Consider the following 14,392-nt stretch of genomic DNA (forward strand, 5'->3'; position numbering starts at 1 on the left):
ATTTTGGATATATTTCGAATTGGGTTAATTTTAGTCTTCTGTTACAGACATTCAATCATGCTTTTATAACTTTAGTCTTCTTCAATCCTCTTGTCTTTAGTTTTTGGTATTTGCTCTTCCATAGTTGACCTTATTTAAGTGAACCACAGTTGAGTTCCTGGTGCTGATGCTGCATGATGAGAATCCATTATGAACATTGAGATCAAAAAATGGTTTACATTATTTAATTTATTGAAAAACTCATTGGTGTAATCCACATAATAGTCCACTACATGCGAAGGAGAAGAACAAGGAAAAAGATAAAAGAAAACACAAAGCAGAATATAATGATGATCATGGGTGCTTAGCTTTCTCTCATCTTTTGCTATTTCCTCCCTTGGTCCTTGTGATTTCTTATTTCACTTTAATTATCTTTGCTGGTTCTTTTTTTTATACATCTTGAAATTTGTAGCTCTGCTTAATTTGTTTATCTCCCATATGAGTATCTGTATTTTTATATATGAGGTTGTCTTTTAGTTCTATCAATAATTTTGGTCTACTGGAAGACTGGTTGGAATCAATTTTCTTTTTTGAAATATGTTGTGGTCTGAGTTATATTAATTGTGTAAGTTAATTAAATATAATCTTAAAAAAATTCAATCAGAAATAAATAAATACAAAAGACAACACAAAAATACAGAATTTTACAGAAAAAAATTTTTACTATAAAAAAAAAAAAACACTACAAACTAAATTCCGAATCAAATTTAGTATCAATAAATTAATAAATATAAACAATTCTAAATATCACGAACTTGAATTCTTTAACTAAGAAACACCCAAATTATTTTTCTAGTCAACACCCTACAAATATCCATATTTTTAGATAAATAATGGAAAAATAATCATTCAAATATTTTTTAATAACAAATACTCAAACACACACTAAATCCTAAAAAGAAACAAACTTATATACATATATATTTGTATGTATATATATTTCTTTCTTTCTATACTTAACATGTGCTGGACCCACTTAATAATAATATACATAATGAATCTAATCTGGATATTATCTGCGTATGAGATTTAGCTAGTAGCTTTCTATGAAATATGAAGATTGATTCCTTTTTACAAGTAGCTTTTTCTACAATCCATGTCCTTTTTTCACCTATATTTTCTTAGGAAATGATTCTAGTTCACAAAAATATACAGAGATCATTATAGATTGCTGTATCCATTTCCCTAAACTGTGATTATAATTGAACTGTGTGATTGTTTCTATGTGAAAGCAATTTGAAGGCAGAAAATGGTGAGAACTCCCTTCTTCCTCATGGCATTTTTAGTGTTTTGCTGCATGGCAATGGCAGAGGCAGAAGAGTACACGAAATATAAAGACCCAAAGCAGCCATTAGGTGTTCGACTAAACGACTTACTCAGCAGGATGACATTAGAGGAAAAGATAGGCCAAATGGTACAAATCGAGCGCAGTGTTGCCTCTGCTCAGGTCATTAACGAGTATTTCATTGGTAAAATCCATTCTTTCTTCTTTCTTTTCTTTAAAGAGTGACTGAAAGGAAGAAGCTTGATTGTTTAGCTGTACATATATGGACAAATATATATAAGAGACTGAGAGAAGAATTGTGGGTTTTTTGCAGGGAGTGTATTGAGTGGGGGAGGTAGCGTTCCTGCTAAAAAGGCCAATGCAGAGACTTGGATCAACATGGTTAATGAATTTCAAAAGGGTGCTTTGTCAACCAGGCTTGGAATTCCAATGATTTATGGCATTGATGCCATTCATGGTCACAACAATGTCTACAATGCAACAATCTTTCCTCACAATATTGGTCTTGGAGCTGCCCGGTAATCCTTCAATATCACTTTCTGCCCTATGATTTTCCTGCTATAAATACATAATCCAGAAAGCTTGAATCCCTTTTTCCAATTAAATATCAGTATTGAGTTTTGCAGCCTCAAATTCACCAACAAGCTTAGAAGGCTATCCGTTATTGAAGGATGCGTCTGTACTTATCTGAAACAAAACTCTGATGTGGCTATGTGCTTTCAATAGATCAAAATTGCTTATCAACATATTTTTTTCTTTTGAAAATCAGGGATCCTGCACTTGTTAAGAAGATTGGAGCTGTAACTGCAGCTGAAGTTAGAGCCACAGGCATTCCATATGTGTTTGCACCATGTGTTGCGGTATCTGATCAAATTTCAAGTTTTTACTGGGGAACTACAGCAAGGAAATTCTTGTATAATCCTGATTCCTTTAAATGCCTATCTCCCTAGGTTTGTAGAGATCCAAGATGGATTAGGTGTTACGAAAGCTATGGTGAAGATCCCAAAATCGTGCAAGACATGACAGAGATCATATCGGGATTACAAGGCGATATCCCTTCTAGCTCCCAAAAGGGTGTTCCATTTGTTGATGGACAGTAAGAAATTCTGCCTTCTACAAAATTTTTTTCTTTCTAGATAAAACTAAAGCAAGAGAAACACTCGGCATATATGGGTATGTATATATATGTTTTATATATTCTTGCCTTTTACAATCTTTTACTTCTGGCAAAAAGGAAAAAGGTAGCAGCTTGTGCCAAGCACTATGTAGGTGATGGTGGAACAAATAAAGGGATCAACGAGAACAATACTGTAATAGACAGACATGGTTTACTCACTATCCACATGCCAGGCTACTATCACTCGATCATCAAAGGAGTATCAACTGTCATGGTCTCTTTCTCCAGCTGGAATGGTGTTAAGATGCATGCTAACCACGATCTTATTACCAATTTTCTCAAGAACACCCTCCGCTTCCGGGTACAGCCCGATGCTTTATAACTAATCACGTTTCTCCGTATTAATGTAAGAGCAATATGTAAACTTTTGTTGTTGTCTCAGGGTTTTGTCATCTCAGATTGGCAAGGTATCGACAAGATTATGTCTCCACCTCACTCTAACTATTCATATTCCATCCAAGCAGCAATACAAGCTGGTATTGATATGGTTAGTCCTTAACATGTCATTCGTTAATTTGTCACATTAAGCTTATACATCTTCAAATGCTTGCTTCTGCAATTTGCAGGTCATGGTTCCATTCAACTACCCAGAATTCATTGATGGTTTAATCTTCCATGTGAAGAATTACAATATCCCCATTAGCCGAATTAATGATGCAGTAAAGAGAATCTTGCGAGTCAAGTTTGTGATGGGACTCTTCGAGAATCCTCTAGCCAATACAAGCCTTGCTAAGGAGATTGGAAGTCAGGTTAGTCAATATAACCCCAGAAAAGGAAGACCATTGAAAAAGAACAAAAAAGAGCTCATCGCAATTTTTCCTGAAAATATAACAGGAACATAGAGAATTGGCTAGGGAAGCCGTGAGGAAATCACTTGTGCTGTTTAAGAATGGAAAATCTGCTGACCATGAACCAATGATTCCCCTTCCTAAGAAAGCATTGAAAATACTAGTAGCTGGCAGTCACGCACACAATCTGGGTTATCAGTGTGGTGCTTGGACAATTGAGATAAGAGGGTTTAGTGGCAACAACCTCACAACTGGTAATTAAATAGACTAACATTACCTTTACTCTAATGCTATATGTATAATAGGATTCTAAATCTTCAGACTTCAAATGGAAATCTTTTATAACTTCTCAAGGAAAACTGCAGTACAATAGTAATAATAATGCTATAATACCTTTACATCTGCTGAACAGGTACTACAATCCTTACTGCCATTAAGAACACGGTTGATCCAGCAACAAAGGTTGTGTACAATGAGAACCCAGATGTTGATTTTGTTAAGTCAAAGAACTTCTCTTATGCCATTGTTGTAGTAGGCGAGCACCCGTATGGACCAATAGAGGGTAACAGTGAGAACTTGACAATACCAGAACCTGGTCCAACGACCATCAAAAATGTCTGTGGAGCTGTGAAATGTGTTGTCATTATTATTTCTGGCCGCCCTGTTGTGATCAAGCCATATGTATCCACGATGGATGCTCTTATTGCTGCTTGGCTTCCAGGAACTGAGGGTCAAGGTGTTGCAGATGCTTTGTTTGGTGATTATGGTTTTACCGGAAAGCTTCCAAACACTTGGTTCAAGACTGTCAACCAGCTCCCTATGAATCTTGGTGATCGTCATTATGACCCTCTATTCCCAATTGGACACGGACTCACCACTCAACCTATTAAACCTAACTAGGAACCCTGCTTCACAAATCATGTCAATTATTGCAGAAAACTACATGTGAGAGATGATTATGACAAAAGTACTTACTTTGAATTACAAGAAAAAAAATATGAATTTCATTAGAACAAAATCAATTTAAAAAACCATGAAATAAATTTATTTTAGTCTGATCAAACAAATATTTATCACCCAAGAAAAAACAGATTTGAAAATTAACATTTTAATCAGTTTTGTATAAAAATTCAGATACTCTTGATATGGTGTCGGCTCGGTGACCAACATTCCTGGATTCCAGGCCATAGAACTGGTTTGTTTTCAGGAATCATTTCCTGATTCAGAATTGGAATCTTGATGAACAAAACCTAAAGAAGAAGGAAAGGCTTCATAAACTCATTGCTTGCGATAACTGCAATTTTCATCACACTCTCAAAATGTAACCCTAACTTTCCTACTGCTAAAATACATTTTCGTTCCTGGGAAAGCGATGGTGACAGCACAAGAGAATGCAAGGAATTTTATTCATAAGTAGTAAAGTACTTAATTTACATAAAACTATAGATCTGTGATATTGTGATGTATTACAACCGGGGAAGGTTAACTACGCGATATATTGACTGCCTGTTATCATGTTAATTAGCTGCAGCAGCTGCTGTAGCCGTCTCTTTCTCAGCATTTTCATGACTTTCGTGCTCAGCTTCTTGGATCTGCCTCATAATATCTGCCTTTTTCTCCATGAAGGATTCAATTTTGCCATTAATCTTTTCCAGCTTCTGTTTGAGCTTGCCAATATTCTTGCTCTTGTCTCTGCTATCAGACTTTCTTTTTTTATCACCCTTCTCCTTTTTTTCTTTCTCTTTATTCTTCTCTTTTCCCTCCTTTTCCTTACTCTTGTGCTTATCTTCTTCTCCTCCAGTTTCCGGTTCTTCCCTATTGTCCTCTATCTCAATCTCCCTAGATGTTATTTCAATCTTTGACCTTGCCTCGTCTAACTTCTCCTCGTGCTTCTTCTTCTCTTTATCTTCCTCATCTTTCTCCTCCTTGTCTTCTTTCTTTTGATCATCACCATCTTTTCCCTTGTGCTTCTTCTCTACTTTCTCTTCATCTTTCTTCTTCTTCTTCTTCTTTTTGTCATCTTTCACTTCATCTTCATCAACTTCTTCCTTATCAGCTTCATCCTTTTTCTTTTTCTCCTTCTTCTCCTTGTCTACCTTCTTCTTCTTTTTCTCTCCTTCATCCTCATCTTCTATTCCCCTGTCCTTCACTTTGTCTGCTCCCTCCTTGTTTTTATCCTTTATCTTCTCCTCCTTGTCTTTGACCTTCTTTTCATCTTTCTTCTCCTTTTTATCTTTCTTCTTCACCTCTTCCTTCTCCTTAGACTCTCCATCTGAATGTTTCTTCTTCTTCTCCTCTTCAAGCTTGATTTCCTTCTGTTTCTCCTTCTCTGAAGCCCCTTCCACTGTCTCTTCTTTCTCCTCTTCCGATTCTTTGGTCCTCTCCTCCTCCTTTTCCTTCTTACCTTTCTTCTTCTTAGTTTCCTCCTCTCCCTTTTCATTATGATATTTATCCCCAAATTCCTCATCATCTTTGCTCTTCTTATGCCCTTTTTCCTTATCTTTCTTATCTTTGTTCTCTTTGCTTTTCCCTCCCTTCTTCTCAATCTCTCCAGTTTTGTTATCCTCTCCCACTGCTTCCCCAACAGCATCCTCACTATCTTTTTCCTTTTTCTTCTTTTTATCCTCATCCTTGTCTTTCTTCTTATGCGCTTCATCTCCTTCCTCCTTCTTCTTCTTCTCTTTGTCCTTCACCTTCTCCTTCAGCTCTTTGTCCTTTTTCTCTTTATCTTTTTTCTTTGAGCTACCTTCATCCTTCTCTTTGTGTTCTGCCTTCTCCTCTTTATGTTTTGGCTTTTCCTTCTCGACTGTTTTGGTCTTCACCTCCATCTCCACTTTAGTTTTTTCTTCCTTTTCGTCATCTGATTTTACATCTTCAGTCTTGATTTTCAAATGCATTTCTTCCTTCTTGACCTTTTTTTCTTCGTGAGCAAGGGATTCAGATCTGTTTTCCATTTCCCAGATCTTCCACTAAAATTGGAAATTGGAATTTGAAGCTCAGATTTCCTGACACATCAAATAAATCATCTGTTAGGAATCAAGAAAATAGGCAATAAAAAAACTTATGATGAATACTTTGAAACACAAAAAGGGGTAAAAATTTCATTGTTATTTAAATTACAACAATATGTGAGTATGATATATTGCATACAAACTCCAAACTCCTAACAGTTTTGCAAAAAAGAACCCCTTTGAATTTGGTCACTCCTAAGAATAAGTTCTCACCATAAGATTCATCTAAGTTTCCTAAAATTCAGTCCCAAATAGACGGAAACACAAGTAAATACACCAGGAAGTTCCCCATAAAACTTTGTTCAAATAATTAAAAACTGAATGATATATCACCCCGCATCCTAACTTAAAAAGAGAACATAAAGGAAACCACAAAATGTTGTTCACTACATGTGCAAAGATTTTCTCTTTTTCCCTGCAGTAGCAATATTTGAATCCAAAAACCCAAAAACCCAAAAACCTTCAAGGGAGAAAGAAATGACAGGCTAGCTATGCGAAAACGATAAACATACTTTTTTCTGTACACATATATGTTAATATGTGTACGAAGCTTAAAAAGTATATGCACATATAATACTTAAATAAGAACAAAGCACTTATTCAGAAAACAGTAGAAAAAAGAAACTTCTATTATCTTCAAATAAACCAAATAAACATATTCTCCATTTTCTATGCATTATTAAACAAATGCATAAACAATCAAGCGATGATTCAATGAAAACCTGAGTTTCTAAATACCTTAGGTAAAAACTATTGGCGAAAGGCAGACAACCATCACCAATAATGAAACTGAAAAGGTCATAGTGCAAAGAGATGGATTGAGGCTTGGAAACTAAATAACCAACTTGTTTTCTCCTAAATTCAATTGCTTATCCTATGTTCTGAACAGTCAAACAAGAGCAAGTGCCTTCCTCGTAGATGCCAGCTTATACCATATCTTCATATTTCAATCTTGAACCTCATGTCCTGCGTGGTTCGATTTCTAGTTTATTTCTTCTCTTAGTAGATTGATAGGTAAAAGAAAACCATAGTTGTAATGAATGAACAATTTCACCACTGATTTAAAACTTTTGGGGCTGAAATATAACTCCAACTTCTCAAGGTGAGAATTGCGGAAATCTCAGTTCGAGAATTAAATGAGATTCTAACACGAAAATCATGATCCAATTTTAAGATCAGAACGGCACTAAAACTGAATCAACGCGGTCATAAATAAAATAATTGAATGAATAATTAGCGTATATAGAAGAGTTTAGTGTAATTCATTATTCCCGAAGCACAAAGGTACAATCCAAAAACATCAGACAAGACTCAGAAAAAGAAAATTCCAATCAGAAAAACCATGAATTTCTGTACCTTAATTTACTCGAAGGACAGAACGAGCGATCTTCGTTCCTGTGCTTGTTCTCTGTTTCTTTCTTTTCCTTTTTCTGCCAATACAGGAACTTTAAGAGAGACAACTTCGGATCGATCCACCGGCTACGGAAATGACGGGATTGTGTACTATTTATAGGCTGAAGGGTTTTGATTGAATCACCCGCAAGGCACCTGTGTCGGTAACACGCAAAGAACACACTAACCCTGCAGTAACTGCCACGCGTTGAATTCTACGCGTCCCTTCTGACAAACTCTGGATTTGGACTGTACAGCCACGTCAGCTGCCAACCGCCAATTTGGTAATTGTGTGAATTTATATTTTAAATGTTAAGAAAATTTATCAAATTTTTTTTTTTGGGGTTAAAATTAGAGCTAGAATTCATCAATTTATTTAATTATATTTTATTGAATTAATTCTTTTAATCTTCTACCACAAATAATTTTTAAATATTAATTAATTTTATAATCATTAATTTATTAAAAATTCACAAGATAGGACATAAATTAACATGAAAGTAAAAAAAAAAATTTATTTTCATATATATTTTTTTTATTGTACTTTTATTTCTATTTAATTTGATCTAAATTTTAAGTAAACTTAATTTTATCTATTGTATTTATTTAATTGTTGAATTTTTTTTAACAACATATAACTTTTGACTTACCAATCAAGCAATCCTTCATTCATTTCAAATGCCATCTTTTTTTTTTTTGCAATTTTCTTAGTTCTTAAGAAACTAGAGGATGAAATGTAACACCAAATGATCCAATAAGATTTGAAAATGACTTACAACTAAAATAATAAATTTCATTTATGCATGCATATATATATATGTATTTATATATATAAGATCTATAAACTTTTGATGTAATAAATTTTTAAATAATCTAATTGTAGAGAAAAGTATTGGGATGAGTAATCTTGTAATGACCCCTGAAATTGAAAAGGAAATATATAATAATTTAAGTATGGAAACAAAATAAAAAGTTAAGATTTATATCCCTTACACAATAATTTAAAAGTATTAAACAATATTACAGAATGAATACTCCGAAAGAAACACGAGAAATAAGAAAAATAATAGAAAGTAGAAAGTATCTAGCATCTACTTGCAATCTTCTTGCGGATCAGGCTCTAGAACCAGGTTCTCTTGATATGAAATAGTTAAATAAAGGATGAGCTACACTTGTAACGGCCCTGGAAATTAAAAAAGAAATGTGTATATAAAAAAATTTTTGAGTGCGGAAGTGAAATAAAAATTCTAATTAACATTCCTTACATAATAACCAAAAACGTATTCAACGTATGAAAGAATAAACTAAGTAAGGTAAATACTAGTAATGAATACTATAAATAAAACTATGAAATTCTTAGACGTCTACTCGCCGTCTTCCTGCGGGACGGGCTCGGGAACCAAATCTTCCTGATCTGAAATGGTTAAATAAGGAATGAGCTACACTAACCCAGTAAAGACATCACACTATCTCACTGTCACAGAAGTAAAAGTTGATAGAAAACAAAAACGACCAATGGAGCATAATTCATGATAAATTCATTTATCAATAATAAAACCCCTTTACTGTCCACTTACCTCGGTGAGCTTCATGAAAATAACATAAGAAAACAATAACATTATAATACCATGAAATTATACACACTTTATAACACAACACATATCATACCTTTGCATTTTAATAATCAGATAACAGATTTTCCTCTTTTATCAGCCTACTAGTATCCATGGGGATCCATAGGGGTCCCTGCTACACGTGAATCATTCACATTGATAACTTGATTCTAGGGTCGTCTTCATACCCCGTTCGGTATGAGGGTGAAACGAGCCGTCCCCATACCCCGTCTGGTATGGGCAACAAAACACATAAGGTCTCCATACCCCGTCCGATATGAGAGACCACGTTCCCGGTAGGGTTCCCTACGGACCCGTTCTGTCCACCATCTTCCAGAATATCTAGTCAGGCTGTCGACATCATCCATTTATCAATTCACATACCTTTTTCTATTTTTTCTTGGTCTCAATTATCCAATCAAACATAAACACGTAAAACAGTAATGAACACCAAACAAGACAACAACAGGTTCACAATAATTCAAACCATAATAAACGAAATCGTGATTCATGCATATGAAACCATAGAATAAACACATCAAATACCATACTGCATTTAAAACTGAAAAATAGATCAAACAACAACTGACCGAAAAATACATCAGATTCGGGTTCCATTAGTAATTTTAATTAATTATACACATGTATTAATTCATGAAATGCCGTTTTATTATTTATTGAGCTTTAATACCGTGATAGGAAATGGAGTGAGAAATCCTTACTTATTTTAGAGCCTAAAATCGGCTTTACACTGTGCCTACGGGCAGTCCCTAGATTCTCTGAATTTTTTTTCGGGAACTAAAACACACTTCCGGTACCTACACGTGTCCCGAAAAAATTCAAAATCAGACCTAGAGCCTACTCGGCCAATTTTAGAATTCCGGCACAGCGGCTCCGCCGTGCTCCAGCGTCGGCACCGCCGTCCGCGGCGGCAATCCACATCGGGTTGGCCGTTTTCGACTGAATTCGGCTGATCTTGCATTGGTTCCTGCGATAAAACAACCTTAGGGCCCTCGGTGGGCCAAAAAATCACGAAAAACTGAGACTTACCGGCGGTGGAGCTCTTGGGTGCGGCAACTTCTCCAGCGCAAGTCGCGATTTGATATTTTACTCCGGTCAACCTGTAGAGAAAAGGACGGTGATCACAGTGATGTAAAAATTGCATCGAATGGGAACCGAGAATGGCTTTATCAGAGGCAAAAACTGAGGGAAGCCGTGACGGCGCCGCTGGACTTCGGTGGTATTTTTCGGCCGATTGACCAGTGGTTTAGCTCTGATTTGGCCATAGGCGGATTTAGCATCGAAAAACGAGCCAATGGGAGAAAATTTACCTCGTTTGGCCTTCGAAAAATCATCCGGTGCGGCGGCGGGTGGCGGCGGCCGGCTCCTCCGGTGACTGGGTTTTCTTCTCCAGCGAGGGTACTGGCGGCTAGGGTTTGGGGTTAAGTGTGGGTGAGGTTATTTATAACATTTCCCTTTTAATCTCAGCCGTCCATCACGATTTAATCTGGGCCGTCCGATCGCGATTAAAATAGGAATAAATCTAGACCGTCCATCGCGATGCGATCTGGACCATCCGTGCGTGATTCAATCTGGGTCATCCACACGCGTGAGATCTGGGTCGTCTGTGCGTGTGAGATCTGGGCCGTCCACACGCGTGAGATCTGAATTGTTTGATCGCATGCACGCAGATCGCCCACGTGGCTCCGTCCCGCGTGGCCTCCCGCGTCAGCGTCCTTGTCACGCGGCGTGTCCTGGTTGGCCGGGGCTGCTGACGTGGCACAATTTTTTAAATTACGTTTTGACCCCCAATTTTCGATTTTCTTTTCAAAAACACCTCCAGAATCCAAATTTTCACATATTTTTTCTAAAATCATTTTCAATTAAATCTAAAAAATAATTTTAACCATTTTTATCATTATTATTATTTTTATTTCAATTAAATTAAATTAAATTAAATTACACCCTTATGAATAAATTATTAAAATAAGATAAAATCACATAAAATTTCAATAAAAACAATAAATAAAGGTTTGGGTGTTACAACACTAGCCCAGTAAAGATATTATATTATATCACTGGCACAGAAGTAAAGGTTAGTATAAAATCAAAACAATTAATGGAGCACCAAATTTAGCAAATTTGTTTATCAATTATAAAATCATTTACCGTAGTGGAATTTATGAAAATAACCTATAAAGACAATAATACCATACAAATCATAACTTCATGAACACTCAGCAACATATAACATATTATAAATCCATATTCATTAATAATAAAATAAATCATAACCGTTTCTCATTTCACCAGCATACTAGTATCCATATGGGTTTATAGGGGTGTCCCCGTTACACGTGAACCATTTTCCTTAACAATCTCAATTACAGGGCCGTCTTCATACCCTGTCCGGTATGAGTGCTAAGACATTAAAACTTAATACCCTGTCCGGTATGAGAGTGAAGCGAGCCGTCCTCATCTCGTCCGATATGAGTGCCAAATTACTAAGTCTCCATACCCCATTCGGTATGAGACAACGTTCACGGTGGGATTCCCTATGTACCCGATCCGTTCACCATCTCCTATGATATCTAGTAAGACTGTTATTTTATTTATTTATTTAATTACACCTCTTTCCTGTTTTCCTTTAGTCTCTATTATCAAATCAAGCATAATCACATAAATAAATAAACATGCACCCGATAATGCAATTATGTCTCAAATTTCAAATCAAACAGAAGTCAGAAAAGACAGTAATACATGCATTTAAATCATAAAATAGATAAATAAGATATTATTATATTTTTAGACTGTAAAATAAATCAACAGATAACAATGTCTGGTTCGGGCTCCATTAGCTGTAACACCCAAGAAATTCCTTTTTATTTTTATTATTATTATTTTATTTTAATTTATTCTATATAAATATAAATAAGTATTAATAGAATTTAATTTAATTTATTTTATTTTAATGGAAATAATAATAATAATAATAATAAAAAGGGGTAAAAATTATTTAGGGATTTAATTGAAAATAATTTCTAGGAAAAAAGGTGAAAATTTGGGTTATGGGAATATTTTTGAAAGAAAAATCGAAAATTGGGGGTCAAAACGTAATTTAAAAAAATTGTGCCACATCAGCTGCCCGGTTAGCAGCCCCGGCCAACCAGGACGCGCTAATTGGCAGAGACGCTGAAGCGGGAGGCCACACGGAAGGGAGTCACGTGGGTGATCCGCGTGCGCGCGATCGAACACTGAGATCCGTTCTCGCGCACACGGACGGTCCAGATTGAATCGCGCGCGGACAGCCCAGATTGAATCGCGATGAACGGGCCAGATTCATTTCCTATTTAATCGCGATCGGACGGTTCAGATTAAAAGCGATTGACGGCTGAGATCAAAAGTGGATGGGTATAAATAACCTCATCCGCACCCAAACCCTAACCCTAGCCATCAGAGTTCCTCGCCGGAGAAGACAGCCCAGCCGCTAGGGAACCGAACGTCGCCACCCGCCGCCGTACTGGAGCAATTTTCGGCTGCAAAACGAGGTAAAAATTCTACCCCTTGCTCAAAATTTGATTCTAAACCCACCTATGGCCAAATCGGAGCGAAAGTACCGGCTAATTGGCCGAAAAATGCCGCCGAAGCCCAGCGGCACCGCCGCAGGGTGTCTCGATTTTTGCCTCCGATGAGGCACTTCCTGATTCCCGTTCGATGTAATTTTTTCACCGTTTTGATCACTGTTTCCTCCTCTATAGGTTGACCGGAGCAAAACACCCAACCATGACGTGAGTCGGAGGAGCCGCCGCACCAGAGAGCCCTACCGCCGGTAAGTTTCGGTTTTCTGTATTTTTTTCGGCCCATCAAGGGCCCTAAGTATGTTTTCTCATAGGAACCGATGTAAGTTTGTCTGAATTAGGCCAGAAACGGTCGAAAATAGCCAACCCGAGGTGGATATCCGCCGGCCATCGCCGGAGCACGGCAGAGCTACCGTGCCAGAATTCCAAAATTGGCCGAGTAGGCCCTGAGTATGATTTTTAGGTTATTTGGGACATGTGTAGGTACCGTAAGCGCGTTTCAGTTCCCGGAGAAACATTCAGGGAACTAAGGGACCGCTCCTAGGCACAGTGAAAATCTAGTTTTCGGCGTCAGATCAAGTAAGGACCCTTCACCATATTTCCTATCATGGAACTGAAGTTTGAATAAATGATAATACTATATTTTGTACAAATTAAATAAATATGCATAATTAATTACGGTTGCTAATAAAGCCCGAACCAGACATATTTCTCTGTCAATTCCTGTTTGATTTAGTTTACGGTTTAAATGCATTATGTTATCTGGTTTACTTATTCTATGATTTTGAATGCATGTGTTACTGTCTTACATGACCACTATGTGATTTTGGGGATCTAAGATATGCTTGCTTTGTTGGATGCACGTTACTTGTTTATGTATTCATGTTTGAGTTGGTAACGGAGACTAAGGAAAAATAGGAAAGGGGTGTGATTTGATAAATGGACAAGATGACAGTCTCACTAGATATCTTAGGAGATGGTGGACGGACCGGGTTTATAAGGAACCCTACCGTGAACGTTGTCTCATACCAGACGGGGTATGAAGACTTTATTATTTTGGCGCCCATACGGACGGAGTATGGGGACGGCCTGCTTCACTTTCATACCGGACGGGGTATTGAGGTTTATTGTTTTGGCACTCATACCGGACGGGGTATGGGGATGGCCTTGGAATTAAGCTTGTTAAAGGAAATAGTTCACGTGTAGCGAGAACCCCTATGGATCTCCATAGATACTAGTAGGCTGATAAAAAGGGGCAATTGTTGTTTGATGATTTGAATATAAAAGTATGATATGTGCTATGTAACAGATTATATATGAATTCATGATATTTATAATATTATTGTTTTCATAGGTTATTTTTATAAATTTCACTGCGGTAAGTGGACGGTAAATGGTTTGATTATTGATAAATGAATTTGTTTAAGTCTACTACTCCATTGGTTGTTTTAATTTTCTACCAACCTTTACTTCTGTGACGTTGAATAGTGTGATGTCCTTACTGGGCTA

At 36.7% G+C, this 14,392-nt stretch overlaps 2 protein-coding genes across 4 annotated transcripts; one reads left to right on the forward strand and one right to left on the reverse strand.

Moving 5' to 3' along the window:
- The first annotated feature begins 761 nt into the window (after positions 1-761).
- LOC110814954 (uncharacterized) lies at positions 762-4,372 on the forward strand. Of its 2 annotated transcripts, none has more exons than XM_022042549.2 (9): positions 762-1,508; positions 1,638-1,842; positions 2,094-2,184; positions 2,275-2,420; positions 2,559-2,802; positions 2,884-2,988; positions 3,068-3,250; positions 3,336-3,543; positions 3,702-4,372. In XM_022042549.2, exons 1-9 carry the CDS (start codon positions 1,289-1,291, stop codon positions 4,187-4,189), a joined length of 1,890 nt encoding a protein of 629 aa, XP_021898241.1. In that variant the 5' UTR covers positions 762-1,288; the 3' UTR covers positions 4,190-4,372. The 2 variants fall into 2 exon arrangements, with proteins under 2 accessions (XP_021898241.1, XP_021898242.1); XM_022042550.2 differs by having other exon boundaries at positions 1,360-1,486.
- Positions 4,373-4,665: 293 nt separating this feature from the next.
- Positions 4,666-7,813, reverse strand: LOC110814956 (MAEBL domain protein). 2 transcript variants are annotated; one of them, XM_022042554.2, is made up of 2 exons: positions 7,657-7,813; positions 4,666-6,294 (listed from the first exon to the last, which is right to left on the reverse strand). In XM_022042554.2, the coding sequence occupies exon 2, from the start codon at positions 6,241-6,243 to the stop codon at positions 4,807-4,809; it is 1,437 nt and encodes a 478-aa protein (XP_021898246.2). In that variant the 5' UTR covers positions 6,244-6,294; positions 7,657-7,813; the 3' UTR covers positions 4,666-4,806. The 2 variants fall into 2 exon arrangements, with proteins under 2 accessions (XP_021898246.2, XP_088079610.1); XM_088223484.1 differs by lacking the exon at positions 7,657-7,813 and adding an exon at positions 7,039-7,641.
- Between the last annotated feature and the right edge of the window lie 6,579 nt (positions 7,814-14,392).

Source organism: Carica papaya, chromosome 6, assembly GCF_054855325.1.
Source record: "Carica papaya isolate Zhongbai chromosome 6, ASM5485532v1, whole genome shotgun sequence".
NCBI lineage: Eukaryota > Viridiplantae > Streptophyta > Magnoliopsida > Brassicales > Caricaceae > Carica > Carica papaya.